At 47.7% G+C, this 27,271-nt stretch overlaps 1 protein-coding gene across 12 annotated transcripts in view; it reads left to right on the top strand.

Moving 5' to 3' along the window:
• Nucleotides 1-26,486, top strand: part of Kiaa0232 (KIAA0232 ortholog) — an 81,070-nt gene extending 54,584 nt beyond the window's left edge. For 3 of the 12 annotated variants that reach the window (XM_078020978.1, XM_078020979.1, XM_040292693.2), the window contains 7 exons: nucleotides 3,511-3,613; nucleotides 4,699-4,780; nucleotides 6,635-9,959; nucleotides 11,167-11,238; nucleotides 17,775-17,883; nucleotides 21,881-21,978; nucleotides 24,049-26,486. In XM_078020978.1, the coding sequence (XP_077877104.1) occupies nucleotides 3,511-3,613; nucleotides 4,699-4,780; nucleotides 6,635-9,959; nucleotides 11,167-11,238; nucleotides 17,775-17,883; nucleotides 21,881-21,978; nucleotides 24,049-24,228 (3,969 nt within the window). In that variant the 3' untranslated portion in view covers nucleotides 24,229-26,486. Of the gene's footprint in view, nucleotides 1-3,510; nucleotides 3,614-4,698; nucleotides 4,781-6,634; nucleotides 9,960-11,166; nucleotides 11,239-12,840; nucleotides 13,027-17,774; nucleotides 17,884-21,880; nucleotides 21,979-24,048 lie in introns of those variants that run through there. The other 9 variants (XR_013425658.1, XR_013425659.1, XM_078020980.1 and 6 more) reach the window with 9 other exon arrangements.
• Nucleotides 26,487-27,271: the final 785 nt, after the last annotated feature.

The raw sequence follows: 27,271 nt of genomic DNA, 5'->3' as shown, positions 1-27,271 counted from the left end.
TCAGCCAAGTTGCTCAGGTGGGACCCAGAGGGGTGCGCCGAGCCGCGTCTGGTTAGTGCGCATTCCCACTTCTCACCCCAAACTCAAAGCAGGAAAACCTGAAGGCTTTATTTTTTTTTTTAGTTGTAGTTGGACACAATATCTTTATTTATTTTCTTATGTGGTGCTGAGAATCCAACTCAGTGCCTCACACATGCAAGGCAGGCGCTCTACCACTGAGCTACAGCAGCCCTGAAGGCATTTTTGAAGGGATGAATCCAAAACTGAGTTCTGGAAAGTGAAAGACATACAAAATCTAGAAGTAAACTCACATTTAAGTGAGCAGGGTGACAGGGGCTCTGATGCGCGCCCAACTGCTTGGCCGCCTCCGGGCATGGCAGGGCAGGCATTCAGACCGAGGTTTGCAGAACCCGGAGCCCAAATGCAGCTGCCTTGGTCTTGCTGCCTGAGAAGGAGGTGAGCAGCCCATGCACTCTGGAAGGACAGGCTGTCATCTTCTGCACGGCCGCTTGGCGGTGGGGTTGTGACCGCTCGTGCAGTGGGTGAGCGTGTGTGGTGAGCAGGTCTGGCCACCACTGACTCCTATGGGCACTTGCTGGACAGCTCTGGAGGCCAGCTGGTCCCTGTGCAGAGCCGGCTGCTCTGCAGGTCTGGAGTGCTGACTTGCGTCCTGGTGTGCCTCTGTGTTGCTGGATACCCACCAGTAGTGGGCACCCTCTGTTATCAACGCGGTGGGGAAAGCAAGGTGAGCTCATCAACAGAGGTCTGGGTTTCTCCCCAGCCTGTGACCCTCAGAGTTGTTACTAAAGACTGGGCGCTGTGCTCTCCTTGTGTCTTAGGATGCTGTAGGCTGCAGTGTTCTTAAATGCTGTATGGATTCGGCCTACTATGAAATATGAATGTTAAAATTCTTCTAGCTTATGGCATAATTGGGAAAGTGAGTGAAATTTCTCCTTAATAGTTCTGAATTAACACTTTGCCTCCCAGGACACAACAGAGTATGATGCCCGTTTCTGATGTCCTTTTGAGCTTCTCAGTCATGATCATGATAATGTAGTGGCCTAATTGTTCATTAAAAACACATAAACAGGGGCTGGGTTTGTGGCACACTTGCCTAGCATGTAGGAGGCGCTGGGTTTGATTCTCAGCACCACATATAAATAAACAGATAAAGGACTATCAACAACTAAAAATATATTTTTTAAAAATTTAAATAGGATACTGCAGGTAGTTAAGAAAGAAAAGCAAAACTTGGTTGGTAAAGCTTATTTCTGCACACAAGGTAAGAAGTAAGTTGTTTGTCTCTTGCTATTTATATAGGAAAGCATCATAGATATTTACTTATTTATATGAAAACAAATATATGTATATATACACATATCAGTCTGTGCGTGCATGTATGTATATACCTTTGTTCTCACATACAGATCAACATGGTATATGTGTAGTTGGTGTCCGAGACACAGCATAACAATCCTCCACGGAGTCCCTGGGTGGTAGTGGTCATTCTGCGGTAGCTTATTACATGGCAGCCCATTTTAGTATTGAAGGAAGCCTAGCACGCAGTCCCTGGAGGCTCAGTGTCCTGCACTGGAGACCGCAGGGTTTACAGCACAGTGACATGGGCTTGCAGCTCAGAGTGTTGTGCGGCAGGTCAGCTGACCCCGGTGTCAGTTGTTTGATCCGGAAGAGGGAATATAACTGCCGTCCTTGTCACACCTTGAACATCATGGTAAGCAGACCCTCTCTAATGGAATTGTCAAGCTGACCGGTATTTATGACTAACATCTGGCCTGGGTTTTAAGAGTGTTTTTTTAACGGACGGCAGCTCTTGTCTGGCCTGTTTTCCTGTCTCCCCGTTAAAACTGTGGTGTGATGTGCATAGAGGGTAACTGAATGTTTGCAGTTATCCCTTTTCAGTGGAATCTGTTTCTTGCTGCTCAAACTATATAACTGCAGTTTCTCCTTTAGGATATCTATAATACTTGTGCTGAGTCATTTTGGGTTAAGTGAATGAGGTAAAGTTCTATTTTTAGCTTCCCTAGGCCCAGTGACAGCTGGGCTGGGTCATGTGCATCTGTTTGATTGTGCTCACCGAAAGATACTTGATGCCAACTTAAATAGGACTTTGCCCACTGAATAAATCAAAAGTTCCTAAAACCACATTCATTTTTTTATTCATTGTAGAAGATCCTTTTTTCTTGTGAGAAATCGAGAATTCACAAAGTTTGGAAGTCTGCTTAGTGAAAGACGTGCTTGTGCCTGTGTCCAGCATTCATTTTTCTCCAAAACCTGACTCCTCCTTCCACCCCCTCACTCCCAGGCTCCTCCTGGTGTTCTGCAGTCCTGCCCCTGTTCTTAGCAGAGGCTTGTACCTGTGGGACCCTACAGAGAAAACAAGGCCCTCGCGCTGGCTCCCAGCAGCCACTTGTCTGGGCTGCTCTTGTTGTTGCCGTCATGAAGAGTTCACTTAAAAAATGTTTTTTTTTTCACCTCTTGTATTAGACTGTGAGCTCCTAGAGGACCAAGATGAGGTTTTAAAATTTTCTTTGCATTGAGTTTGTACAAGGTAGTACTCACATAAATTCTTTTCTTTTTAGAACTGGGAATTGAACCCAGGGGTGCTCTGCTACTGAGCCACATCCTCAGCTTCCCTGTCTCCTTTTTTCAAATTTTGAGACAGGGTCTCAGTAAGTTGCTGAGGCTGGCCTTGAACTTCCCATCCTCCTGCTTCATCCTCCCAAGTTTCTGGAATTATAGGCAGGAGCCATCACACCCAACGTCACATATGTTCCTCTTCTTCTTTTTAAAAATATTCTTAGTTGTAGATGAACACAATACCTTTATTTATTTATTTATTTATTTGTTTGTTTGTTTATTTTAAAGAAAGAGTGAGAGAGAGAGAGAATTTTTTTTAACATTTATTTTTTAGTTTTCAGCGGACACAACATCTTTGTTTGTAGGTGGTGCTGAGGATCGAACCCAGGCAGCAGGCATGCCAGGCGAGCGTGCTACCGCTTGAGCCACATCCCCAGCCCAACCTTTATTTATTTGTTTGATTATTTTTATGGGGGTGCTGAGGATCGAACCCAGTGCCTCACACATGCTAGGCAAGCACTCTGCCACCGAGCCATAACCCCATCCCCTTCTCATATGTTCTTAATCTGATTCACTTAGATTCTTTTTGTTGGTGACTGGCTTTGGGCAGTTAGGCCTTTGATCTGTCTTAATGAGCAAAGTGATATGCCTCTGGGAAGATAGAAGCCATTCTAGGAGATACATTAATGTTTCCACATTTTGTTAGTAAGTTCCACTTAATGTCTTTCAATAGTAAAAAATATCGTTTAGGTCTGCAGTTGTGTAATTTTTAAACTCTGCTCTTCATTAAAGTATTGATGATATTTCTTTTGGAACGTCTGAGATTTGCAAACCTCTGTGTTAAACAGAAGTGTACAGATGCCTGCTTTGCTGAACCCAGAGGTAACCCCTGGTCTTTCTGTCATCTCACAGAGCTCTGGGATCGAGACCTTGGTGGAAGAACTCTGCTGCAGACTGAAAGACCTGCAGAGTGAGCAAGGTGAGCGTGCAGTTCACAAGCAGAGGCCACACTCAGGTATGATAGCCCCAGGATCTAGAGTGAGGAAAACCGTAGAATTAATTTTAAAAAAAGAAAGAAAGAAAGCAGAAGCAAACCTTTGTGCCTAACATACCCCACCAAGCCAGCGTTCTACTCTGTCATCGGCCCTGTTGTGGATTCTGCCACTGCTCTTGGCAGCAAATTTGTAGAGTTCCCTGCTCCCAGAAGAGAAGAGGGACTTAATTCACTGGTGCCTTCCTAGACAGGAAGATTCCTCCATGTGTGTCTTCACATTGACGCTCAGAGACCAGCAGCACCATTCCCTTCTCCTCCTCCATCCTTACCCCACTGTTATCATCTGCCCATCCATGTGAAGTCCTCTAAAGATGGTCAGGTTTGGAAGAAACTTCTGCTTTGACTTTAATTTTTTAGATAGGCAGACTTGACAAGCCCATGAAGTCATTTAGGTCTGGGAACCTCATTGCTGCTTTTCTTGATGACTGTGTGAGACCTAAGAAGGAGGCTCACGCTGAAGGCTGAGGCTCTTGTTTCCTTGCCCTTTTCGTGGTTACTTTGCTGTGCACTAAAGCTTGGCCTCCTGCTGAAGGATCAGTACAATTGATTTTGACCTAAGGCTAAGCTACAAGGATAGCCCGTTGTTTCTGTGTGAGGTGAGACATAGCCCTGGCTCGCCACCTTGTCAAGTAACAGAGCTAATTATAATGAAGGATTTTCTTTACAGATTAGTATTTGTTTAAAAATGAGTCCATATAAAGTCCATCAGTCAAAATTTTGTGAGAAAATATTTTTGGAATCTAAACAGATGTTCTTCCCATCTGGTCTAATTAATAGTACACAGGGACATCAGCCTTTTAATTAAGCGCCTCTAGAACACCATATCGGTGACAAACAACTCACCTCTCAGCCTGATGTTAAAGTGATTTAGCCAGAAAATTCCTTCTGGCACACTGAAGAACACATTTTTATTAAAAGATAAATTGGTCTAGAGTTCTCATTTTTAAGTATCATTTCTGTTTAAAATTAAATGAGAAACTTTAACAATATGGGTATTTATTAACTAGATGTAAGACAAATCTTTCTGAATTTTTGTTTCATAACAGAAGAGAAGATTCACAAAAAGTTAGAGGGGTCTCCCTCTCCAGAGGCAGAATTATCCCCTACAGCAAAGGATCAAGTGGAAATGTATGTAAAAGTGTGCTTTTGTTAAAATCAGACTAATAACTCTGTGGTTTCCATTTTTGGTTTGTCATCTTCTGTTTAATTTCATATTTCATAATTTAGGAAACATTTACTGAGTAGTTATTAAGTGCTTGACAACTCTTCAGAGGTGAACAAGAGGGTTCTGTGCATATCACGCATGTTCAATAAATGTTTATGAGATGAATGAGACAAGGAAAGTGGCTGTTTGCCGAGAGAGTCCATTTATGTACTATTACTTTTGAAATTCACAACAGTCCTTTGAGACAGTTGTAAGAAATTATGATTATTCTTGTCCACATAACAAGAAAACCCTGGTTCTCACTTCTTTTTGCAAAGGGAACATGGGCAGGCCCCTGATTTAACCAGACCCGTTTCCTGTACTTGTAGTTCTTTCTTTGTAAATTAATAGTGTTACTGTAATATGCATTATAAGCAGATTTCTTGTTATACATTTTATTTTAATCTTCTGAACCTCTAAAACCCAAGGAAAAAATGCATTTAGTTGGTTTGTATAGACCATGCTGTCCAACACAATAACCACAGCCAAGCCAGGCACAGTGGTACACACCTATAATCCCAGCAACTTGTGAGGCTGAGGCAGGAGGGATGCAAGTTCAAGGCCAGCCTCGGCAACTTTATAAGGCCCTAAGCAACTTATAGAGACCCTGTCTCCAAATAAAAAAGGGTTGGGGATATGGCTCGGCAGTTAAGCACCTCTGGGTTTAATCACCAGTGCCAAAACAAAAATCAGACCCACAGGCCATGGGAGGCTATTGAGCACTTGAAAGTGGCTCATTCAACTTGAGATGTACTCTAAATACAAAATTCTCACTAGCTTTCGAAAACACGTAAAGAAGTGTTTAATATGGCATTAGATTGATATTGATTTGACGTTGAAATGGTAATATCACGGGTTTACTTGGTTAAATAAAATGTATTATTGGAATTAACTTCACTCATTTTTCCTTACACTCGTAATAAGACTGCCAGCACATGGGAAACATTATGTTTCTGTTGTGCAGCTCTCACTTAGATGGGAAGGAGGGTCAAGTCCAGGCCCTTGAAAGCATGGCCTCATAGCCACTTCCTGTGTGACTTGAGCACTGCCTCTAGAGTAGCAGTGCCCTCAGTGGCCAGGGCACTGTGCTGCCATCCTGAGATAAAGTGACAGGAGCGAGGCCAGTCCCATAAGCAGTGCTTTTCTGTAAGGCAGAAATGATTGTTGCCTCTACTTTCTAAGTGAGGAAAGTGAGCCACAGAGAGATTAAGCAACAGGCCTAGGGTCACACAGCTAGTGAGTGGCAGAGCCAGGATTTGACCTTAGGAATGTGGCTTTAGAGCTTATAATGTTGACTCAGGTGCCATTTAGCTTTCCAGCTACATTGATTTATAACTTTCACAACAGCTTGGTGAGGTAAGTCATATGCTCACCATTTTACAATTAAGAAAATAGACCAGAACACTAAGTAATGAGTTTAAATTCATAAGCATAAGTGACTGACCTGAGATTCAAATTCCAACATTTCCTACTAAAAACACTACATTTTCTTACTATGTTGTATTTGTTAAAATTTGAGCTTTGGAGATAAAAACTCTCCTTTTACTTATTTTCAGAGTACAGTGCTTATCACAGTGCTCAGCAAAACAGGTGCTTGACGCATGGGGCAGTGTTAATGTACAGTGTACTTTATTGTGAACCATGTTGGCTAATGGTTCTTGAATGATGTGAGTGCTGACTCTGTTAAAATGAAATATTCCATTTTGCTGACTAGCAGCATTGTTTTCCTGCATGTAACACATCAAAGTGCTCATTTCAAACTCTTCACTGCTTTTCAGGTACTACGAAGCATTTCCACCACTTTCTGAGAAGCCAGTTTGCCTGCAAGAAATCATGACTGTGTGGAACAAGTCCAAAGCCTGCTCTTACTCCAGCTCCTCTTCATCGTCCACAGCCCCCCCAGCAAGCACAGACACATCCTCTCCCAAGGACTGCAATAGCGAAAGCGAAGTCATCAAGGAAAGACGCTCTGAAGTGTCCACTGCTGTGCATGAGAAAGCCCAGGGCAGAGGCAGACACGAGAAGGAGGACAAGCTGAGCAGTGGCCCTGCTGAAGAAAGGCCTGCCTTGTATAGAAAGCAAATGCGGCACAAACCTGAAGGGAAGGTCCGCCCTCGCTCCTGGTCTTCCGGCTCTAGTGAAGCAGGCTCAAGTTCAAGTGGGAATCAGGGAGAATTAAAAGCATCCATGAAATATGTCAAAGTAAGACACAAGGCACGAGAAATTCGAAATAGAAAAGGGCGGAATGGGCAAAGCAAGCTGTCACTGAAGCACAGTGACAAGACAGAGAGAAGCATCCACGCAGGTGGCAGCAGCAGCAGCAGCGGGTCTGTGAGGCAGCTGTGCAAGCGCGGCAAGAGAGCAGCCAAGGAGACAGGCAGGAGAGATCCAGCCAGCACTGCAGGGAGGGACCTGTATGCAGAGAGCAGAAACGACACCGAGTATAAAGAGGAGCCGTTGTGGTACACCGAACCAATTGCTGAATATTTTGTTCCTTTGAGCAGAAAAAGCAAACTAGAGACCACATACCGAAACAGACAAGAGTCAAGTGCTCTGACGTCAGAGGTGGTGGAAGACTTGTCTGAGTCAGTGCATGGTCTGTGTATCAGCAACAATAATACTCACAGAACATACCTCGCAGCAGGTACTTTCATTGATGGTCACTTTGTAGAAATGCCTGCAGTTATAAATGAGGATATTGACCTCACTGGGACCTCATTATGTTCTCTACCAGAGGACAACAAATACCTAGATGACATTCATCTATCAGAATTAACACACTTCTATGAAGTGGATATTGATCAATCCATGTTGGATCCTGGTGCCTCAGAAACCATGCAAGGAGAAAGTCGGATTTTGAATATGATTCGACAAAAAAGCAAAGAGAATACAGATTTTGAGGCAGAATGTTGCATAGTGTTAGATGGTGTGGAGTTGCAAGGGGAACGTGCAATATGGACAGATTCTACCAGCTCTGTGGGTGCTGAGGGCTTGTTTCTGCAAGACCTTGGCAATCTGGCTCAGTTTTGGGAGTGCTGTTCGTCCAGCTCCGGCGATGCCGACGGAGAGAGCTTTGGAGGAGACTCTCCAATTAGACTCTCTCCGATCTTGGATGGCACAATGCTCAATTCACACTTGCTTGCTGGCAATCAAGAGCTCTTCTCAGATATTAATGAAGGATCTGGTATAAACTCTTGTTTTTCAGTGTTTGAAGTGCAATGCAGTAATTCTGTTTTACCATTTTCTTTTGAAACACTCAACTTGGGAAATGAAAATACAGATTCTAGTGCTAATATGCTTGGGAAAACACAGTCTAGATTACTAATATGGACCAAAAATAGTGCCTTTGAAGAAAATGAACACTGTTCTAATCTTTCAACAAGAACTTGTAGTCCATGGTCCCATTCAGAAGAAACACGTTCAGACAATGAGACATTAAACATTCAATTTGAAGAGTCCACACAGTTTAATGCAGAAGATATTAATTATGTAGTTCCTAGAGTCTCGTCAAATTATGTAGATGAAGAACTTCTAGATTTTTTGCAAGATGAAACTTGCCAGCAGAACAGTAGAACTTCAGGAGAAATTCCTACATTAGTTTTCAAAAAAAGATCTAAGCTAGAATCTGTCTGTGGTATTCAGCTAGAACAAAAAACAGAAAACAAAAACTTTGAAACTACACAAGTATGTAGTAAAAGCAGTCCACACGGAGATGGCTACAGCTCAGGGGTTATCAAAGACATTTGGACAAAGATGGCAGATGAAAATTCTGCAACTACAGTAGAAATAGAAAGAATTGATGACGAGTTGTTTTCCACCGATGTAAATAACTACTGCTGCTGTCTGGATGCTGAAGCAAAGATGGAGACCCTTCAGGAGCCCCGTAGAGCTGTGCAACGATCTGAGTATCATCTCTGGGAGGGACAGAAGGAGAACCTAGAGAAGAGAGCGTTTGTTTCCAGTGAGCTATCAAAGGTGGACGGTGGGGATTATACTACACCCTCTAAACCTTGGGACGTGGCCCAAGATAAAGAGAACACATTCATTCTTGGAGGGGTTTATGGAGAACTCAAAACCTTCAGCAGCGATGGGGAGTGGGCAGTTGTACCACCTGGTCACACAAAAGGAAGCTTGTTACAGTGTGCAGCGTCTGATGTTGTGACAATAGCTGGAACAGATGTCTTCATGACCCCAGGAAACAGCTTTGCTCCTGGCCATAGGCAGTTATGGAAACCCTTCATGTCATTTGAACAAAATGATCAGCCGAAGAGTGGGGAAAATGGATTAAATAAGGGATTTTCTTTTATCTTCCATGAAGACTTACTAGGAGCTTGCAGTAACTTTCAAGTTGAAGATCCCGGACTTGAATATTCATTCTCTTCCTTTGACTTAAGCAATCCATTTTCCCAAGTTCTTCATGTGGAATGTTCATTTGAACCTGAAGGGATTGCATCTTTCAGCCCCAGTTTTAAACCGAAATCAATCCTCTGCTCTGATTCAGACAGTGAAGCTTTCCACCCTAGGATATGTGGAGTTGATAGAACGCAGTACAGAGCTATTCGGATCTCTCCTAGGACTCACTTTCGCCCAATTTCTGCATCTGAACTGTCCCCAGGAGGAGGAAGCGAGTCGGAATTTGAATCTGAGAAAGACGAAGTAAATATTCCCATTCCTTCTCAGGTTGATGTATTTGAAGATCCACAAGCAGATCTCAAACCTCTGGAAGAAGATGCAGAGAAAGAAGGCCATTACTATGGAAAATCAGAACTTGAATCTGGAAAATTCCTTCCAAGATTAAAAAAGTCTGGAATGGAAAAGAGTGCTCAGACATCACTGGATTCCCAGGAGGAGTCAACTGGGATTTTGCCAGTCGGGAAGCAAAATCAATGTTTGGAATGTAGCATGAATGAATCTCTGGAAATAGATTTAGAAAGCTCAGAAGCAAATTGTAAAATAATGGCACAATGTGAGGAAGAAATTAATAATTTTTGCAGTTGCAAAGCAGGTTGTCAGTTCCCTGCTTATGAAGATGATCCAGTTTCTTCAGGACAGCTGGAGGAGGTATGTCTGTGCACGTCAGCATTTGGCACAGGATTGGATCAGGTATAATCACCACTGTTCATCCTACTACCAGGAATAGCTGTATCAGACAGCAGAAGATAGGGTTCAACTATTGAGGAGACTAGCCCAAATGTCTTTAAGAGTTCTTATGATTTTACCTTTAAGGACGGAAAATGGATTTGATTATAAATTTGAATTAGCAGATATTCTTTCAAAGGAAAGACCTTTTACATTAAATCACAGGATTTGGGATTCTTTTATGTTAACATACGTGTGCTTTGTGTAGAGCAGAAGCCTATACAGCTGGGCGGCGGCCACGCCTGTGATCCCAGGCACCTGGGAGGCAGAGACAGGAGGACTGTAAAGTCTGGGCCAGCCTGAGCGACTTTCAGACCTGTGTCAAAATAAAAGTGAAGCGTGGGGTGGGGGGATGTAGCTCAGTGATGGACGCACTTGCCAACTGGGGCCTGGCTGCAAGCTCTGTTGAGTCTATCAAGGGAGGTTCCCAATGACAGTTTTGTTAATAGGAATCATTGAGTCCTCAGCCACATTCCTAAAAGTGGCTTGAGGTTAAGTTGATTGCACCAGAACTAACACTTAAAGCAGTAACCTGTTTCCCAAAACAGCATAGCAGCGTGCCTCCTCCGCCTGCGATTGGACACAGTAGCGCCTGGCCCTTCTCTGGGAGCGGCCAACTTGACAGGCAGGGTTGGAGTTTTAGCAGTGTGCCATCTGAGGCGGAGCAGCTGGTGCCTCCTGCCCCCCGCCCCACCGTCTGTCCTGCATGCGAGTCCCACCCACACCATGAGGCCCTCTTCACGTACCCCTTTCCCTGATACTGCCCTCAATTCCTCTTCTCTCCTACCCACCCCACCCTGCATCAGAATTAATTTCTCCATTTTCTTGATGTTCCTGCACGTTGTGGCTCTTTAATTGCACTTCCGTGTCTCACAAGTGAGTTATGCACCTTCTCTCTCACCCGACTGTCGGCTCCTGTGGCTGTGGACTGTGCCTTACTTATTCTTTGAGTCAGTGCCTAGGTGTGCAGCTGCTTGCCTGTGATTGCAGGAAGCCCCAGGTGACTCGAATCACTGTTCTAGAGATCCCCAAGGGATGAATTTCATCCCATTCAACACTGAAGTCTGAACTGAGGAAAAATCAGTAATGTTGTTAGCCTTATTTGTTGTTTATTGCCCCATTTTCCTCCTTAAATATTCCTTTATGTACTTTGTATTTCACCTGGTTCCAGATTGGGAAGAAAGAAAAGGAGGAAGGAAGCACGATTCCGCATCACACCACTACCACACTCCTTCGCTTTCTAGTATGTTGACACGTTTACCTGCTACCAGAATTCTGGGTTTTCCTGAAAGCTTTTAGCTCTGGAGGACGTGTGGGTGTCTGAGAGGTCTTGTCAGTGCTTGGAGCTGGGGACGAGAGCTGGAGAGAGTTGACTGTAGGATGGTTTAGGACCAGGCAGGACTGAGACCTGTGCCCTTCTGCCTTGTCGCAGTGCCTGGTCAGTCTCAGGAGCACCACTTAAAGCTTGCTAGTGGTCCATCTGTTTCAGAGCAAGAGGATGAAAACGCAGGGTTTCTAATAGCATTGGTGTCTGGGAGCATAAGATGTTTTTTGAACATGCTTTAATTCAACTCAATAGACATTTATTAGACACCTGTCTCATGCCTGCCTATCAGTATAGTGAGCCCTAAACAATACTGTCCTTGCCCATGAGGAGTTCAGACAAGGAAAGGAAACCTATTTGTAAGCAGTTTATTCTGGTTTATGACTGGTTAAGCTGCAGAAGTTACCAGTGGGTGTTGGCACAGTGCAAGCCTCCCCAGGAGCCACCTCTAGTGCGAGCTCCACTGGGCTCCTCTGGGGTATTTTCTGCATGGATAAGCAAGTACCTGTTCACCTATCTCCTCCTATTTTTCTCATTTTAACTAAACTGGCATCACACTATAGTCACCCTTCTTCTTTTATTGCCTCCATACTATTCCCTTGTATGGGTGCACCACAATTTAACTGGCCAGTTCCTTATCTTTCAGGGCATTAGGGCCAGCAAATTTTCTGGTAATGTGGTAGGTGGAGCAGTGAAGGTGAGCCCAGGAGGCTGTTGGAACCTCTGGAGAATCTCCCAGGCTTTGAGAGGTGAGGAAGGCTATTTACGCACACCTGGGTATCAGGGTCAGAAGGAGGAGGCAGACCCAGAGCGCACAGCAAGGCAGGGGGTCTGTACCATAGGCATACGGTGAGCTTGGCTCAAGGTCCAGGTATAGATGCAAAGTCAGGAGTAGCAGGGGAAGCACTGTGCTGCACTATCTGTTGGTACATAAATCTGTGGCTCAAGTGTCTTTTGCATTCATTTGGTTGCCCACTTGGTGCCAAGCACTTTGAAGCCCAGAAAAGCAGCAGAAGTCTTCCTCCTCTCTTTTGGGGACTTTCCAGTCCAGTTCAGGGGGGGGGAGGTCTTTTTGCCACAGGCAAACATTGCTCTGTGAAGATCACCAGTTCTGGAGGTCAGAGAGGGAGTGGGGGTGATCTGGGTGGCAGGGCACCCAGCTCACCTGTGCTGGGGCCAGACAGATTCTTCCCACCCGACTTCTGAGGACATGCAGGCCCAGAGGGGTGGGAGGCCTGCCCAGATCCCACAGAATGGACAGAGCCAGAGCTCTTCCCGCCACTCTGAGCAAAGAGAGTCTCAAAGCAGGACTCGGGTCTCTGCCTTTGGAAGGCTTCCTTTTGCTTTTGCAAGCCGAATGACAGAGGCACAGGGGCCCCTGAGTAAACCAAACCCTGGCAGCTTGCTCTCTCAGAACTTGTATGTCCAGTGAGAATTTAAAGCTGTGAAGCCTATTCATTTACCTGATTTCCATTTTCCACCTTCTAAAAAATTCCTGAGGCCTGGTGCCTATCGTTCTAGCTACTTGGGAGACTGAGGCAGGAGGATGGCAAGTTCAAGGCCAGCTTCAGCATCACAGCAAGACTTTTTCTCAAAAAACAAAAAAGAGCTCAATGGTATAGCACTCCTGGGTTCTATTTCCAGCACTGAAGAACAGAACTGAGGAGGATGTCTGCGGCTGGAAGCATTTATGGTCAGGCTTTTGAGGTTAAGTTTATGTCTTTTTGCTCTCACACGCACCCACCCCCGTTCCGTTTCTTCCATCAAATGTGTTAAGTGCCTGAGTAGAAATAAGTAGAGCCCTGCATTTGGGGAGCTACCTGCAATCTTGGGGAGCTAACAGCAAACATATTGTGTGCAGTGTTAGAATATAAAAGGTATCTGAAAGAAGGAGAAGAGTTGGAAGAGGCATGTGGTGGGTTGGGACTGCTGGGAGGCGCTTCCCAGGTTAGTTGAGTGATGCGGCAGGCTTCCTTGCAGAGCTGCCATTGGAGGAAGGCCCTGGAGGGAGGGAGCCCAGAAGACACCCAGAGGCAGGCAGGTGTGTGTGTCTCCTCGGGGCAGGCCTGTTCTGTTTTGCTTTGCTTCCTGTTCCCTCTGTCCTTTCTGCATTCCTTTTAGTCACAACCAAACCAGAAGTTGAGTAAAGTGTGAGCTCTTTAGACGATAGATGAGCAAAGTGTGGTCTCTGCCTCACAACCTAAAAGTTGGCAGCAGCTGAGGGGAAGGCTGTCTCAGTGATGCACGTTGGTCATGTTAGTCGTCTTTCTGTTGCTGTGATAAAATACCTGAGAAAAATAGCTTCAAGGAAGAAGGGCTTATTTTGGCTCACAGTTTCAGAGTTTTAGTCCATGGTCAGTTGGTTCTATTATTTTTGGGCCGCAAGCAAGGGAGAGCATCGTGGCGGGGGCAAAGCTGCTCAACTACTAGTGGCTTGGAAGCAAAGAGGGAGAGAAAGGGCTGAGGTACCAGTATTTCCTCCAAGGGCACATCCCTAATGACCTAGCTTCTTGTAATAGTGCCACCGGCTGGTGACCAATCCTTTAACACTCGTGGGTTTTGGGGGTTGTTAAGATCCAAACCACAACATTCTGCCATGATGCAAAATGCATTTAGTCCATCTTCAAGAACCCCTACAGTCTAACTGTCCATCATTGTTCAAAAGTCCAGGTCCAGAGTCTCCTTTAAATGTCAAGGCAAACTCTTAGCTGTGAGCCCCTATTAAAAATTAGGAAACAAGTTATGTACTTTCAGGATACAGTGGCACAGGGTAAACTCCCATTCCAAAAGGGAGGAACAGGAAGATAGCAAGGAGGAATTGGACCAACGAAAGACTGGAACTCAGCAGGGTAAACATTAAATCATGTAACTCCTTGTTTGGCATCCAGGGCACAAGGTGGTGTGAAGTGAGCTCCTTGGCGCTTGGGCAGCCCCACCCCACAGCCTTGCTGGCTGCAGCCCACATAGATGCTCTCTAGGGCTGGTTCTGCCCACCGCCTGCAGCTTTCTTTGGCAGCTGGTCTAACTTCCTGGCATCTCTAACTTAACTGGGGTCTCTAATGGAGCTTCAGTTTGACTTAAAACTTCACACTTCACCCTATCAGAGGTGCTTGTAGGAACTCCTGACCTGCCAGACGTTGCCTGACCTCCCAGGCTTTGTTTTGAAATCTAATTGGCAACCTCCATGATCCTGTAACTCTTACATTCTGCATGTCTACAAAACTGTGTCACATAGATGATGCCAGTGCCTGTTGCCAGTTTGAACTTGAGCCAGTGAGCTGCATTCTGAATGCCTTGATGCTGAACAGTGGGACTCCATCAGGGGTGGGGTGGGGTGGAGTGGGGATTCAACAGTGGCCCGCTGGTCTCAAATAGCAACTTGGAGTCTGAAGTTCCTGCTGATTCCTAAGTTGCCCTCAAGGCATTGTTCCCATTGCCCTGGTCACCCCGGTCCCACAGTGCTGGGGAGCCAATCCAGGACTCCTGCATGCAAGGCAGACATATCACTGACCGCATCCTCAGCCCTGCTGGTTCGTTTTTAATGGTGCTGATCTCTAGCAACTGTACTCTTCTTGGCTGGGACTTCACTCCTTTTCTGGTCAAGTTTTTCATATCTTTCCACTCTGCTTTCTGCTCCCCATTTTCACAGTAAACCTGGCTAAAAGCCAGGAGTATCCATGCCACTACCTGAGTGCTGTGCTGCCTTGAAATTTCCTCTACCAAATTAATTAGTCCATCCCCTTTAAATTTAGCTTTGCACAAAGTCTCTGGGCATGGACATAATGTAGAAAAGTTCTTTTCCAGAATATATTGAGATTGGCCACAAGTCCAGTTCCCAATAGAGTCCTCGTTTCTGTCTGCAGCCTTGTTAGCACAGCCTTTACTCTCCATAGTCCTTTCAGCATTCTGGTCTTCTGATCTCCCACCAGAATCACCCATTAACTCTGCTTATAGCATTCTAGTCTTTCCTCCAAATTTTTCCAAACTTCTTCCACTAACCAGTTCTTAAGGCTTCTGAATCACATCACTAAGTATAGTTACAGAAATGACCCTACTTCTCAGTATCAGTTTTGTTTGCTTTTCATTGCTTATGGAAAAAAATCAACTTAGATTTGGTTAGGGTTGGGTATGGTGGCATACACTTGTAATTGTAGCAGAGTGCCTGTGGATTCAATCCCCAGTACCACCAAAAAGAAAAAAAAAAAAAAAGATTTGTTTGGCTTATGGTTTCAGAGATTTCAGTCAAGAGTCACTTGGCCCTGTTAAATGCCTACCACAGGAATTGACACTCAAATTGAAGATACAGAAAGACTCCTAAAATTGTAGTAGAAACTGATAGGCTCTTACCAGTGGTTTCCAACAGGAGAGAAAGGAATTGGTGTGCTCAGTAATATGAGTCTAGGCCCAGGAATTGGTATGTTCAGCTCTGTAGATGCTGAGAATCTACTTTGTGTTTGGAGACACAAAGATGATGAGTAAGACGTGGGCCTGCCCTTAAAAAGCTTCCAGTTCGATTCCATTGGCAGCTGGCCTCAGCTTGACTTGGGCTCCAAGCCCCGTGGTGTCCTGGCCCTCCGGCCTGCTTTCCTGCCATGCCCTATCCTCCACAATGAACTCTCTCCCTCTCTCATCCTTTCCTTGCTTCCTGTCTCAATAAAGGATTAAAAGATAAGCAGTCTTACTGAACTCACACTAGAAAAATTGATAGGAACTCACACTGGAGCCTGCCACCTCCAGATCCAGTTCTCTGTGTAGTGCCTTGGGATGATAAGAGGATTCTGGCCAGGGGAGCCTTCCTTGCTGCCTGAATGGCTTTAAGTAATATCACAGGACAGGCGAGGCCTTGCCGAGGGCTTCAGGGTGCTGGGAATGGTGTGCCAGGTGCTTTACATGCCTCAAATTCACTGCTGACCTGCGTGTTTCTCACCTCATTTGCATGAGGTAGAACTTTTTTCCTTTGGCCTGGGCATCTATTATCTAACAGCAGGACTAGTTTTTATTTATTAGGATAAGCTGCGGAGAAAACAGTGCAGGTTGACTGACCTGGGAAGGCAGTACGGTTTCCTTCAGTTCCTAATTGAGGAATATATCTGAAAAGATGCATAAAATGAGAACAAAAAGTTTAGTGTTTCTTATGTTGTAAAAGACATGTTATTGAATCAGGCAATTTTAGACCCATAAAATAATTTACAATTATAAGCATAACAGAATTCTATTGGAGAATTGTTTATTAGTTACTAAAACAGTCCAGAACACATAATGTTAAACTCACATCCACAATGGCACATCTTAAAACAGTAAAGACTCACGCAGAGTCCAGGGCTGCTCCGAGAGAGCACAGTGTAGGGGCCCTGGGCAATACAAAGATGCAGAGGCCAGGCCTCATCTGGGAGAGCTGGGCAGGCAAGTGGAAGGACGCCACCAGGGTGCAGGTGCTGACCGAGGCTGACTAGGCATCTCCTAATGAGTACTCTCAAGGACTCTCCTGGGTCACTGAGGAGAGCCGCTGTTGACCACCAGCCACGCTGCCTCATTGCCCAGGTTGGTGGCAGGGTCCTGCTGGGCTTTGAGAGTTGGAGACTGGACTCTGACTTGGGTCCCTCCTGTGAGGCTGGGTGCTTCCACTCTGCCTTGGCCACCGGGGCTCAGGGTGTGAGTTCCCCTGCTCCTCAGGAGTCATGCCCTCATGGCTTTCAGGCAACGCTGTGGGTTTTGAATATGAGTTTGTGATTTGTCTTCTTTTTGTCCCAGCTTCCTTTTGAGTTCTCACCTGAGCAAACAGTTTTTTTCCTAAAGAAAAACATTTAGGCTAGTAACTGCCTATAAGAACCTACCTTGCATCCCATCTCTTCTTTTGTTACCTCCTGCCTGATATGTGAAGAAGAGGCCCCCATTCTTTCGAACACCTCAGGCCCAGGGTGTATGTTATCTTTGTGCACTGCTGAAGTCAAGAAATTTGCCTTAGTTTAGGTGTATTTCCTGTTCTGTTGTAATTTTGCCTTGTTAAGAGTTCTGTGGGCTTGCAAGATGGTCATTCCACTTGCAGTGTGAGTGCTTTTTAAAGAAGACTTTCTCTTTTTTTTTGTAGGAAAAAAAACAGTTTTGTACAAGAGATGAAACAATATGAATTCAAAACTTACAGATAGTGGTTAGCTCTATCACTCAGTAGAAGACTTTCTTTATTTTCTACAAACATGTTGGCCTTTTTTCTTTACCATATCCAGAACAGTAAAAAACTCACCAATTTAAAAATCCTGGATTTGGGGGGCGGGATATAGCTCAGTGGGGGAGTGCTTGCTTGGCAGGCACAAGGCCTTGGGTTGAATCTCCAATACCACATACACACACACAAAAAAAGCCCTGGGTTTTAGTCCATAATTAATAAATAAAACTTATATTTTTACCTCTATCCTGAAATTTATCAACATTTTCTATATTTCATTTAATCTGAACAGTTTCCTGTATTGAACACTAATGTACAAGAAATGAATAGAAGTCAAGAAAAGCAGACCTGGTGGGAAAAAGCCTTGTACTCTCCTCTCTTCCCTGCATCAGAGTGTGAAGGTAAGGAGGCCTGTGTTATTCATTATGCATTCAGACTTTGAGTTCATTAAGAGCAGTAAGTTTTCTGGCGGTGACTATCAGTCCAAGAGACTCTTAGAGGGTTTTCTGTGGCCAGTGCTTTGCCACGCTCTGGGGATACAGTGATGAGTAAGATCCAGACTCCACTCTGGAACTCAGCCATGGGCTGATGGAGGGAAAGAACAGGAAATTCATGAAAAGTCCAACCGTTGATGAGATGCATACAAGCTATATGGACCTGGAGAGGAAGAGGTAATGAGGCAGTGCCTGGGAAGAAGAGGGTGAGGGAACTGGGGCAGGCAGAAGGAGCAGGGAGCCATTGTGTTCAGCTGGGCTGTGATAGACAGGGATGGTCCTGTGGGGAGTTGAGGGTGTAGGGAGGGCCTGATGAGGGACTTCAGTTTGGAAAGCATCAAGGTTGGGTGTGTATTTAGGACACTTGCAGCAGCAGTGGAGATGGAACTGGACCTGCAGGGCATTTGCCAGGGTGCCTGGGCTGTGGCAGAAGTTGGAGTGGTGAGACGAAGGTGTGAACCGAGGTGGTGGCAGTGGCAGGGATAAAGGGAATATGATCAAAACGTGTAGAGATGTGTTTGTCAAGCAACTTCCTGTGAGGAGTGAGCACCAGATAAAGACGGGGAGATGGTGGCCAAGGGGTGGCAGCTGCTGATTTGGGAGAAAGGTCACGAGTTTGGGGCATGTTCTGAGAGCACCATCCGAGCCTCCCAGGTGGACCTGTGCAGAGCTATAAGATATTTCTACTTAGAGTCTGGGGAGAAGCAAGAGCTAAAGAAGCATCTGTGAGGGTGAGGTCAGGCTGCTCAGCCTGCCTGGCTCCTGGCCTCCTGGCTCCTGCATGCTGGTTCCTTACCAGTCTCTCCCGTCAGAGCCCAGCAGGGCCACGGTGCTCTCATATGTGTTCGGGGGTTTGCTTCTGTCACACTTGCCCACAGTCAGCCTTCCTTCCCATGCCTGGGCAGAGCCGATGGGACAGAGGCAGGGTTAGCACCGAGACTCCTCTTGGGGGTTGTCTGCTTCTCACTGGTCTGCAGCTGTGGCAGCTTCTTAAGTACTTTCCTTCTCCCCAGGGGTCCCGAGAAGAGCAGAGGGCCGAGTCTTCATGTGGCTTCTGATTGTCTGGGAGCCCCGTCCAAGGTGGTGGCTGCTCCTCTCCTGTGTTAGCTAGTGGCTTGGCAGCCTCAGGGTTGGCAAGCTGCTCTGTGGCAGCCTGGCAGGGTCTTAGGCCTGGTTCCCAGAAGAGGAAGCTATGTATCAAGGTGGGCAATTTGCCCAGATCTTGCAAGTCAACTGTTAAGCGTGCCTGGAGGCCAGGTTGTATATCCTGTGGTCCAGAAGTTTTGTCCTCCACCACAGCAGTCTGTGCTTGGCACTGAGCTGGACTCCAGGGTTGAGGCAACACAGACCTTGTCTTCCTGAACATATAGCCTGCAGCTGGGTCAGGACAAGACAGGTGCAGGTGCAGGGAAGCAGGTGGGAAGTGCCAGAGCTGTGCACAGAAGGAAGGGCCCCAAGAGACGGGTGCTTGCTGTCGTGGTGGGAGACCTTTCCTCATAGCAATTTTCCAACACACTCAGCTCATGCTTCCCTTACTTGAGTTCAGTTTTCTGCCTCCATTAGTGGAAATCCAGTTCTAGCTCCTAACTCTAGGTCCCTGGTCACCTGCACTGTCTTTCAGTAGCTGCTAGCAGATGAATGTCCATGGTACTTTTGTGTGTGAGGTGGGGTGGCACTAGAGGAACACTCAGAGGACAAATAGTGGTAGAGCTAAATCCCATGCATTTGCCCTGCAGTGACATTATGAAGCACCCCTCTTTTGACTTACAGGATGGGAACAAGTAGCCTCAGGAGAGGGTTAGCCAAGAAAACAGGTAGCCCCTTACCCACCAAGCAGAAATAGCCAGGGACTCCTGTTCCAGTGTTGCAAGTGGTTCATAACAGGCACGTGCTTCCCTGGGCCAGTGGCTGGCCTGGAGCCCTCTGGGTTGCTGGGAAGGGGATTGTTCCCTTTTACAGTAGGGTGCAGAGACAGGCTGGAGGTGGGGCTGCTTGTCCTGGCACCCATCAGGCCTAAGAACACACGCCCTTGGCGCTCTGCCCTCACCTGTGTTGCCATGGTAGGTGCTTCCACTCTGCAGATGCGTAGCTTTATTCTGCTGGACACTGTTCCAGGCTCTGGGAACACAGGCAAACTGTCCCACTTCTCCTATTCAAGGGCCTTCCGAGCAGCGACTTGAGGGCATGGTACAAACCACTTAGAGCTGGGGCTCTACAGGGAGAGAGGCCAAGCAGAAGTGTGGCTGCCAGAGGGGGCAGCTCAGGAGTACACTGGCAGGGAACTCACAGAGCCTTGAGACTCTCCAGGGCTCTGGGAAACGGCTTCTTGGTACTTCGAAGGCCCATTTGATGTCAATGTGTGTGGCCTTAGCCTTGCAGAGCAAGCCCTGCAGGGAAGCAGCACAGATAGTGGCCAGAGCCCAGTGCCACTGTGTCCAGCTGCTCAGCCTTGGCAGTGCCTAGGTCTTCCTGGGTCTCCACTGCTGTATTTCTAAGGACCTAAAAGGAATGCCTTCCTGGTAGCTGTGGAGTGCCCAGTACCTAGAGCAGTGCCTGACACATTCATGTCACTCAAAACCTGGTGGAGCAGTAGGAAAACAAGGACAGCAGTTCACCATTGCCCTTTCCCGATTCCCTGCATGAAGGGGCAGAGGATCGCTCCACCCATGAGCATATTCTATTCTAGGGAACAGCTTCCTGCCCCTCATAGCCATCCCCTAGCAGCAGCGGGGAGGGGTGTGGGATGAGTGGCAATTGGCCAGGAGGGGTGAGACAGGGTCTCCAGCCTTATCAGAGAGTGGTGGCCTTCTCTGCAACCATCCCAAAGCCTGTCCTGACCAGCAGCTGTGGAGGGTGTGATCGCTGTGTCACCCTCTGACGTGCCTTGCATGTGGATGGCGTAGCATGGAATCAGCTGCAGTCTGACCAGCCTGGGGCCTAGGCTGCTCTCCTGACCTGACTTAGCAACTTCAAGTGCCTGCGGCTGCCAGACCCCTTGGCCCAGGTCCACCCCCGATGGAGAGGTGGTGCAGTGCTCCTCGAGGCCCACCTTGTCCCCGTGGCTGTGGGTGGGGGAGTCTTAGCATCTGCTTGACGCCTCATGTTAACACTCATGGAGGACCAGGTGTGGAGGGCTCACAGGTCAAACCCAGGGCTGCTGGAGTCCTCCCAGCCCTTCACCGTGCCTCTGCCATAGCGGCCTTCTTCGGGGAGTCAGGGAATGAGGTGCTGCTGGAGAGCAGCTCCAGAGACCAGAGCCCCCGGGTGACCTGGGCATGCAGCCCAGGCAGAGAACGGCTGCCCTCCCTGGGTTCGATTCCTTTCCATCCAGTGGGCCACTTGTGCAGTTGGAACTCGGGCCTGACTTCCTTCCCCGCCCCAGAGATGGTGTGAACGCGTGTTAGCTCGGTGTTGAGTCAGAAGGAGGCCAGGACACTGCCCCGCTGTGTCTCCTCACTGCACTTCCCTCTGTCTGGGCCCCTCTGTTCCTGTGTTTTATGAGCATATCCATGGTGCATCGTCTGTCTCCTCCATTCCACGTTCCTTCTTGAGAGCACAGACCTCGTTGGTCCTTTTGTCCTGTGTCCCCAGGGCCTGTCACATGGCAAGTGTGATGGTGTACTGTTGAGTGACCGTCTTGTGGTGGAGCAGTAGGAGTACCAGCTTACGCTGGCCTGGTTTTAAGAACTCACTCAAGAGTGGTGGGTCCAAGAAGCTGCTGTTGGTGTGGCTTTCTTCTCGCACACACCTGGCCAACTATGCTTTTAATGACTACCTAAAATCTCCAGAGGGTTGGGAGACCTAGCTTTTCAGTGAAAACGGAACAAGAATGTGTGTTTCATAACTGTGTCTTAATGGAATTTCCCCTTTCCCTCTCTTCCCTTCTCCACTCAAAATGATTAAGAATGTTATACAAATGCCAAGGGAGAGAATGGTATAGAAGAGTATCCAGATGTTAAAGAAATACCCAGTAATGAAGAGCGTCTGTTAGATTTTAATAGGGTAAGTGGACTGTCCTCCTCGTTATTAACATAGAATGACTACCACCTCCCCTATCTCTCTAGTCAGAAACCTGGGAGTCCTGGGACATGCCACCCCACCCCAGGTGCAGACTTCCTCCTCTCTGGCCCTTCTTTGGGCCTGTGGTCTGCCTCACGGCCCACCTTGATGATCCCTGGCCAAGCTTCCTAAGGAGCCCTGGCTTTCCCAGCCTTTCCTTCCCAGGGCTGCCACAGAGCATTTCTCAATGCACAGCTGCCCCTGTCACCCCGCTGCTGCTCCCTCAGTGGTACCCCTTTCATCTTTCGAGGCATGCCCCAGGGGAGATCATCCTGGGGCCAGTTCTGCCTGTCCAACCTCTTGGGGGCCTTTGCCACACCCTGTGCAGCATCCTACTGGCCTAGCACCCAGCTGTGTGTGGCTTCTGATGTCTGCCTCCCTGATGGGCCAGTGAGCGCCTTGGGACAACAAGGCCTGGCTGGGCCTGGTTCAGTGAGTCTCAAACCTTGCCGTTAGGTAGACAGGTGAATGGCCTTGGGAAGCTCCTCTGCCTCCCAGTGTTGATCTTTCGTGTCAGCTCAAGTCCAGTGAGGGCTCTCCTCAGGTGCCCTTTGGTGTTGGTACCGTGGACCTGTCAGACTGGGCGCGGCAAGGCTGCCTCATGAGGCCTCTCCAGGGATTTTGCCTCAGTGAACAGCTCCTGTCACCTGCCCCACCAGCCTCGATCCCCAAACCTAATCAAGAGCCACTCCTCAGCCCCTGCTCTCACCCCCAGGCAGTGTGCCTTCAGCCTCTCCACCTCCCCTCTACCCAACTGGGCCACACCACTACTCCCAGTCCACAATAGCTGCCACTCCAGCTCCCTCTTCCCACTTCCCCCGACCTCTCCAGCCAGCAGTGCAGGGTGGTGTCACAGCACCCTGTGCACTAGGCTCTGCTGGCATGTCCACCTTACACAGTAGAAAACTGCAGCATCTAAAGAATATACACTGGCAGGTGCAATGGCCACGCCTGTCATCCCAGCAGCTGGGGAGCTGAGGTAGGAGGATCGCAAGTTCAAAGCCAGCCTCCGCAATTCAGCAAGGCCCTTAATTTTATTTTCCAAAATAAAAACTAAAATAGGCTAGGGGTGTGGCTCAGTGGCTAAGAGCCTTGGGTTCAAGTCCTAGTACAAAAAAAAAAAAAAGAAGAAAGAGTAAATGCTGTTATCTAAGGTTGTGGAGACGCTGACTCAGTATGGACCTGATCTGTGAGCTCAGCAGTCAGACTGTAGGACACATGTTCTACCCGCTGCACTGGGACAGAATCCAGACTTTCTGTGCGCCTGTGAGGCCCTGTTGTTTTGCCCTCTCTGACCTCAGGTCCCGACACTCTCCTCGATCTTTGGCTTTCTGTGCTCCTGCTTCAGGGGCTCTCAAGAAGGGGCAATGCTGCCATCTGGAAGTGGGGTGGGGCTGGTCTAGTGGCGATGACAGGGAAGGGAGTGTTGCTAGTTGCCGTGACTGCCAAGGGGCTGCCACTTGCATCTAGTGTCCTGGAGACCAGAATTGCTAGTCATCTGGTGGGGGCAGTCTCATACAATAGAATGTGCCTAAACAGCATTCACGAAGACGGGACCCAGTTCAGAAGCACTGCCTTGAGGCAGCCATGAGCATGCGCTCTGCCGTGCCTTCGGCCACTCCCGTGCCCTCCCCCTGTGCTGTGCATCTGCAGTCTGAAACTGTGTGTGTTGGTCTGCTTGTCGGTCTTCTCCACTGGAATGCGAGCCCCAAAGGGTGTGACCTTGCTGTCCTGCAGCAGGCAGGCCTTAGTGGAAGTTAAGCAACCTTTTTATCCTACCCTGCAGAGCCACATTGGTCCAAGTGACTGATGTGCAGAGCGAGGGCCGGGGTCCTTCCTGGGCTGAGGGAGAGGTGCTCTTGAGGCAGTGGAGCTTGTGCTGCTGTGCTGCTGTGCGGCACAGCAGGACGCCAGGGCCTCCTTCTTCATCTCTGTGTGTGAACAAAGGGTGCGTCAGCCCTTTGGAGGCAAAATCTGATTTTGATCTGTTGAAAATTGTTTCTTGACTCGCAGGTGTCTTCTGTTTATGAAGCAAGATGCACAGGAGAGAGAGGTTCTGGGGCGAATCCAAACGGCCTCCGCAGGAAGACATGTTCCAGCGCCAGCTCCAGCCCGGGGGACTCGGGCTCCGAAGGTGGTGGCGAGTGGGTGGGCCCCAGCGAAGAGGACCTCTTTTCCCGCACTCACCTCTAACCTGCAGAGTAGTACAAATTATTTTTAAACCATATGTGATGGGAATTGCCCTTCTGTGAGGCCTGTTACTCTAAAGCAACAAATAGGTTTCTTCTTCAATTAACTGATTCAGATCAGTAATTATCTTTCTCTTCTTGCTTATTTTAGAGTTGAGGACAGCTGTCCTGTTGAAGATTTTTTTTTCCAAGCTGTTAAATTCTTGGCTATTTGAAATAGACTAGCTTGTGTTGTGGAATCCAGATGGGTGTGCATGTGCTTGTCGTAGAGGTGCCGCTGCGCCTGCACCATCCCTGCAGCCCCGCCCCTCACTGCAGTCATGTCGGTACACCGTCGCATCGCAGTGTCCACACCACTCCTGCTGCTCAGAGACGTGGCTTTGTTCTCAGTCCCTGGGAGATGCGTCCTGCCCTCTGTGGATCAGGCCTTTGCGAGGGCAGGAGGGAAGCCTGAGTGACATGGCCATGGTCTCCCTTCAGTCAGATCTCATGTGCATTCAAAGTAGAAACCACAGAGGCGTGCTTTTAGAGACCCACCAAATACCGCGTTTCTGTCTTAGGATCCCCCACCCCAAAGTATCATGAAGATACTGTGGTTTGTGACTTTTTTGCTAACTGAAGATGCTAAGGACTTGGGCCGTGGGGTGGTAAATGAGGCAGAGTGGGTGAGACACCCACCCTGCCTGCCCCGAGCTGGTGTTGCAGTGCGTGGACACCAGAAAGCCGTCAGGGCTCTTCGTGCTGAGTCTGACAGCACACAGTGAGGACCTTGGTTGCACATTTTATTTTCTGGTGACTACATTAAATTAAAGCCCCCAAAACTTGAAGTTATAAACATTTGACATGAGATAAAGGCCACCTTATCACCCCAAAGAAATCTTTGGCTGCTACAGCTAGCTGCTCTTGTGGCTGTGATATAATGTAGCTTCTTATATCATCTTGTGTTGGAGAGAAGGTTCTGGATGAGTTGTGTGTGCGGTGGGTTGGGTGGGTAGAGTAGTTTTCCCACATGCCCATGTGGCCCCTCATGTGACCTGCTTTGCAGCACCTTGGTGAGTCTGAGAGTCGGTGCACCTCGTGCAGGTCACACTTGTGCGTGCAGACACCTCCTCGAGCTCTCCCAACACAACAGTTTGAAGCCAGGAGGAGCACTATCTGCAAAGCCTGGACGTTTTAGGTTGTTTTTCTCTTTTAATCAGTGCATCATTTTAAAAACACCTAATCTGTGAAGTCAGTTTAGCATCTGTGATATCGGGAATGGCGGTGATGTCCGACGTGGCCGAGACAGCTTTACCACTTGCTTCAGGCAGCAGACGCACCTGATTAGCTAGGAGCTGAGCTGCCTGTGAAGTACCTGATTTGCTTTGAGCATGTGAGTTTATCGCCTTTTTCCTAATAACAGAAACACCGTGGAAGGCTGTGGAGTCGCCGAGGCTCCGTGTGTCCTCACCATGAGAGGCCTGATGTGATCCTCTGGTGCCATCTCGCCGTCGTGGGGGTTTGTCTTTATACAGCACATCTTTTGACACTTTACAGTGGGTTTGTGTGTGCGTGTGTGCATGTGTGAGGTTTTATGTTGCTATTATTTATTTACAGACATCAGATAAGTTTTTATGTATTTTTCTTTTTTCTGGAGCTTCCTAAAAATTGATTAGCATCTGCACTGAAATATAATTTAACAACAACAGCAGAAAAGGATTGGAAGTTGTAAAATTCCTAAAATCACTGCGGCAACGATGATCTTAGAAATCGTTGCTTACGTAGCAGAGACCAAATAAGTAGATTTCAGACACAACCTTGAGCTCAGTTGGTTTTGGACAGCTGCTGTTCATCAGGAAAGGGCTCCAGGTGGCAGAGTGCCACCTCCTCAGGCGTGGGACGGTGGAGCACCTTCCACAGGGAATGGGGACGGATAATAGATGGGCCAAGGGATTAACAAATTCTGTATTTATTTGTTTTAATAGTTAAGTGACTAAAACTCAGAGGCTTTCAGCAACAGAGTTGAAAGTGTGGTTTTTAGTTTTGTGAATGGATGATCACAAAAAGCATTAAAAAAATAAATAAAGTTGGCAAACGCTGAAGCGCACTGTGGTATGAAGCGCGTTGCATCTCCATGGCACTGAAGTACCAGTTTCCATTCCTGGGCTGAGATTTTTTTCCCGTGGTTGTATTGTTCTGATTTCACGTACACCAGAGTAACTGATTTTTTTGTTTGTTTTGTTTTCTTGTGGAGTTAACACCAAATAAAAAGTTTTAAAAAGAGTGTGTGGTCTTTATTTATCATCTCAAAGGTTCTTTCATGTAGGTCCCAGCTTCTGTGTCTGCCTGTGAAGCAGCTAGTAGTGGCCTCATCAAACATCAGCAGTGCCTTGTGGGGCACCAGGGGCAGAGACACCCTCCCAGGAGTCCCCCAAGGCCATGCTGGAGCAGGCTGCACCGCCTTCCTCACGGGTATGCTGGGCTGCCCAGAGGAGGTGTGCCCAAGGTGGAGCAGTGCCTTCCTGGTGGCTTGCCGTGGTTCCCCGAGTGGCTGTGTGCACTGTTGCCCCTACCGCTGGGGTTCTGGCACAGTGTCTACGTAGTGCTTCCCAGATGCCTGTGCCTGCAGGAGAAGGGCCAGTGCCGAGGTGGCCTATCACCCAGGCTCTGACCTGTTCCCGTCCCCAGGAATTCTGATATCACAGAACTATAGAATTAGGAAAGGCCTTTCTTTACCTCTATCACCCAAGGAACTCAGGCCACTGCTGTTGCAGCTGACACTGCTGTCACCATGGTTTCAAGGCACATGCAGTGAGTGGCCATGGCAGTGCCCAGGAGAACAGAGAGGAAGCCCAGCCCCCAGCTTCTCTTCCAGGCAGCTGGTCAGGTGACCTCTCAGCCTGGCACTGTTGCCTCAGAGCCTCTGCAGCCGTAGCCACTGGTGTGGTGATTACAGCATTTCCAGGGACAGTTGCTTCACATTGTCAGGCTAGCAATGACAGTAATGTCACCTCCGCCTAACATCAGATGGTGCTCACAGCATCAGCTGATGTGAGCTGGGGGCCCCT

The sequence above is a fragment of the Ictidomys tridecemlineatus genome, chromosome 9 (genome assembly GCF_052094955.1).
Source record: "Ictidomys tridecemlineatus isolate mIctTri1 chromosome 9, mIctTri1.hap1, whole genome shotgun sequence".
NCBI classification, from domain to species: Eukaryota; Metazoa; Chordata; class Mammalia; order Rodentia; family Sciuridae; genus Ictidomys; species Ictidomys tridecemlineatus.
The sequence above is the reverse complement of the archived record's forward strand: the minus strand, read 5'-3'. Positions and strand labels throughout refer to the sequence as shown.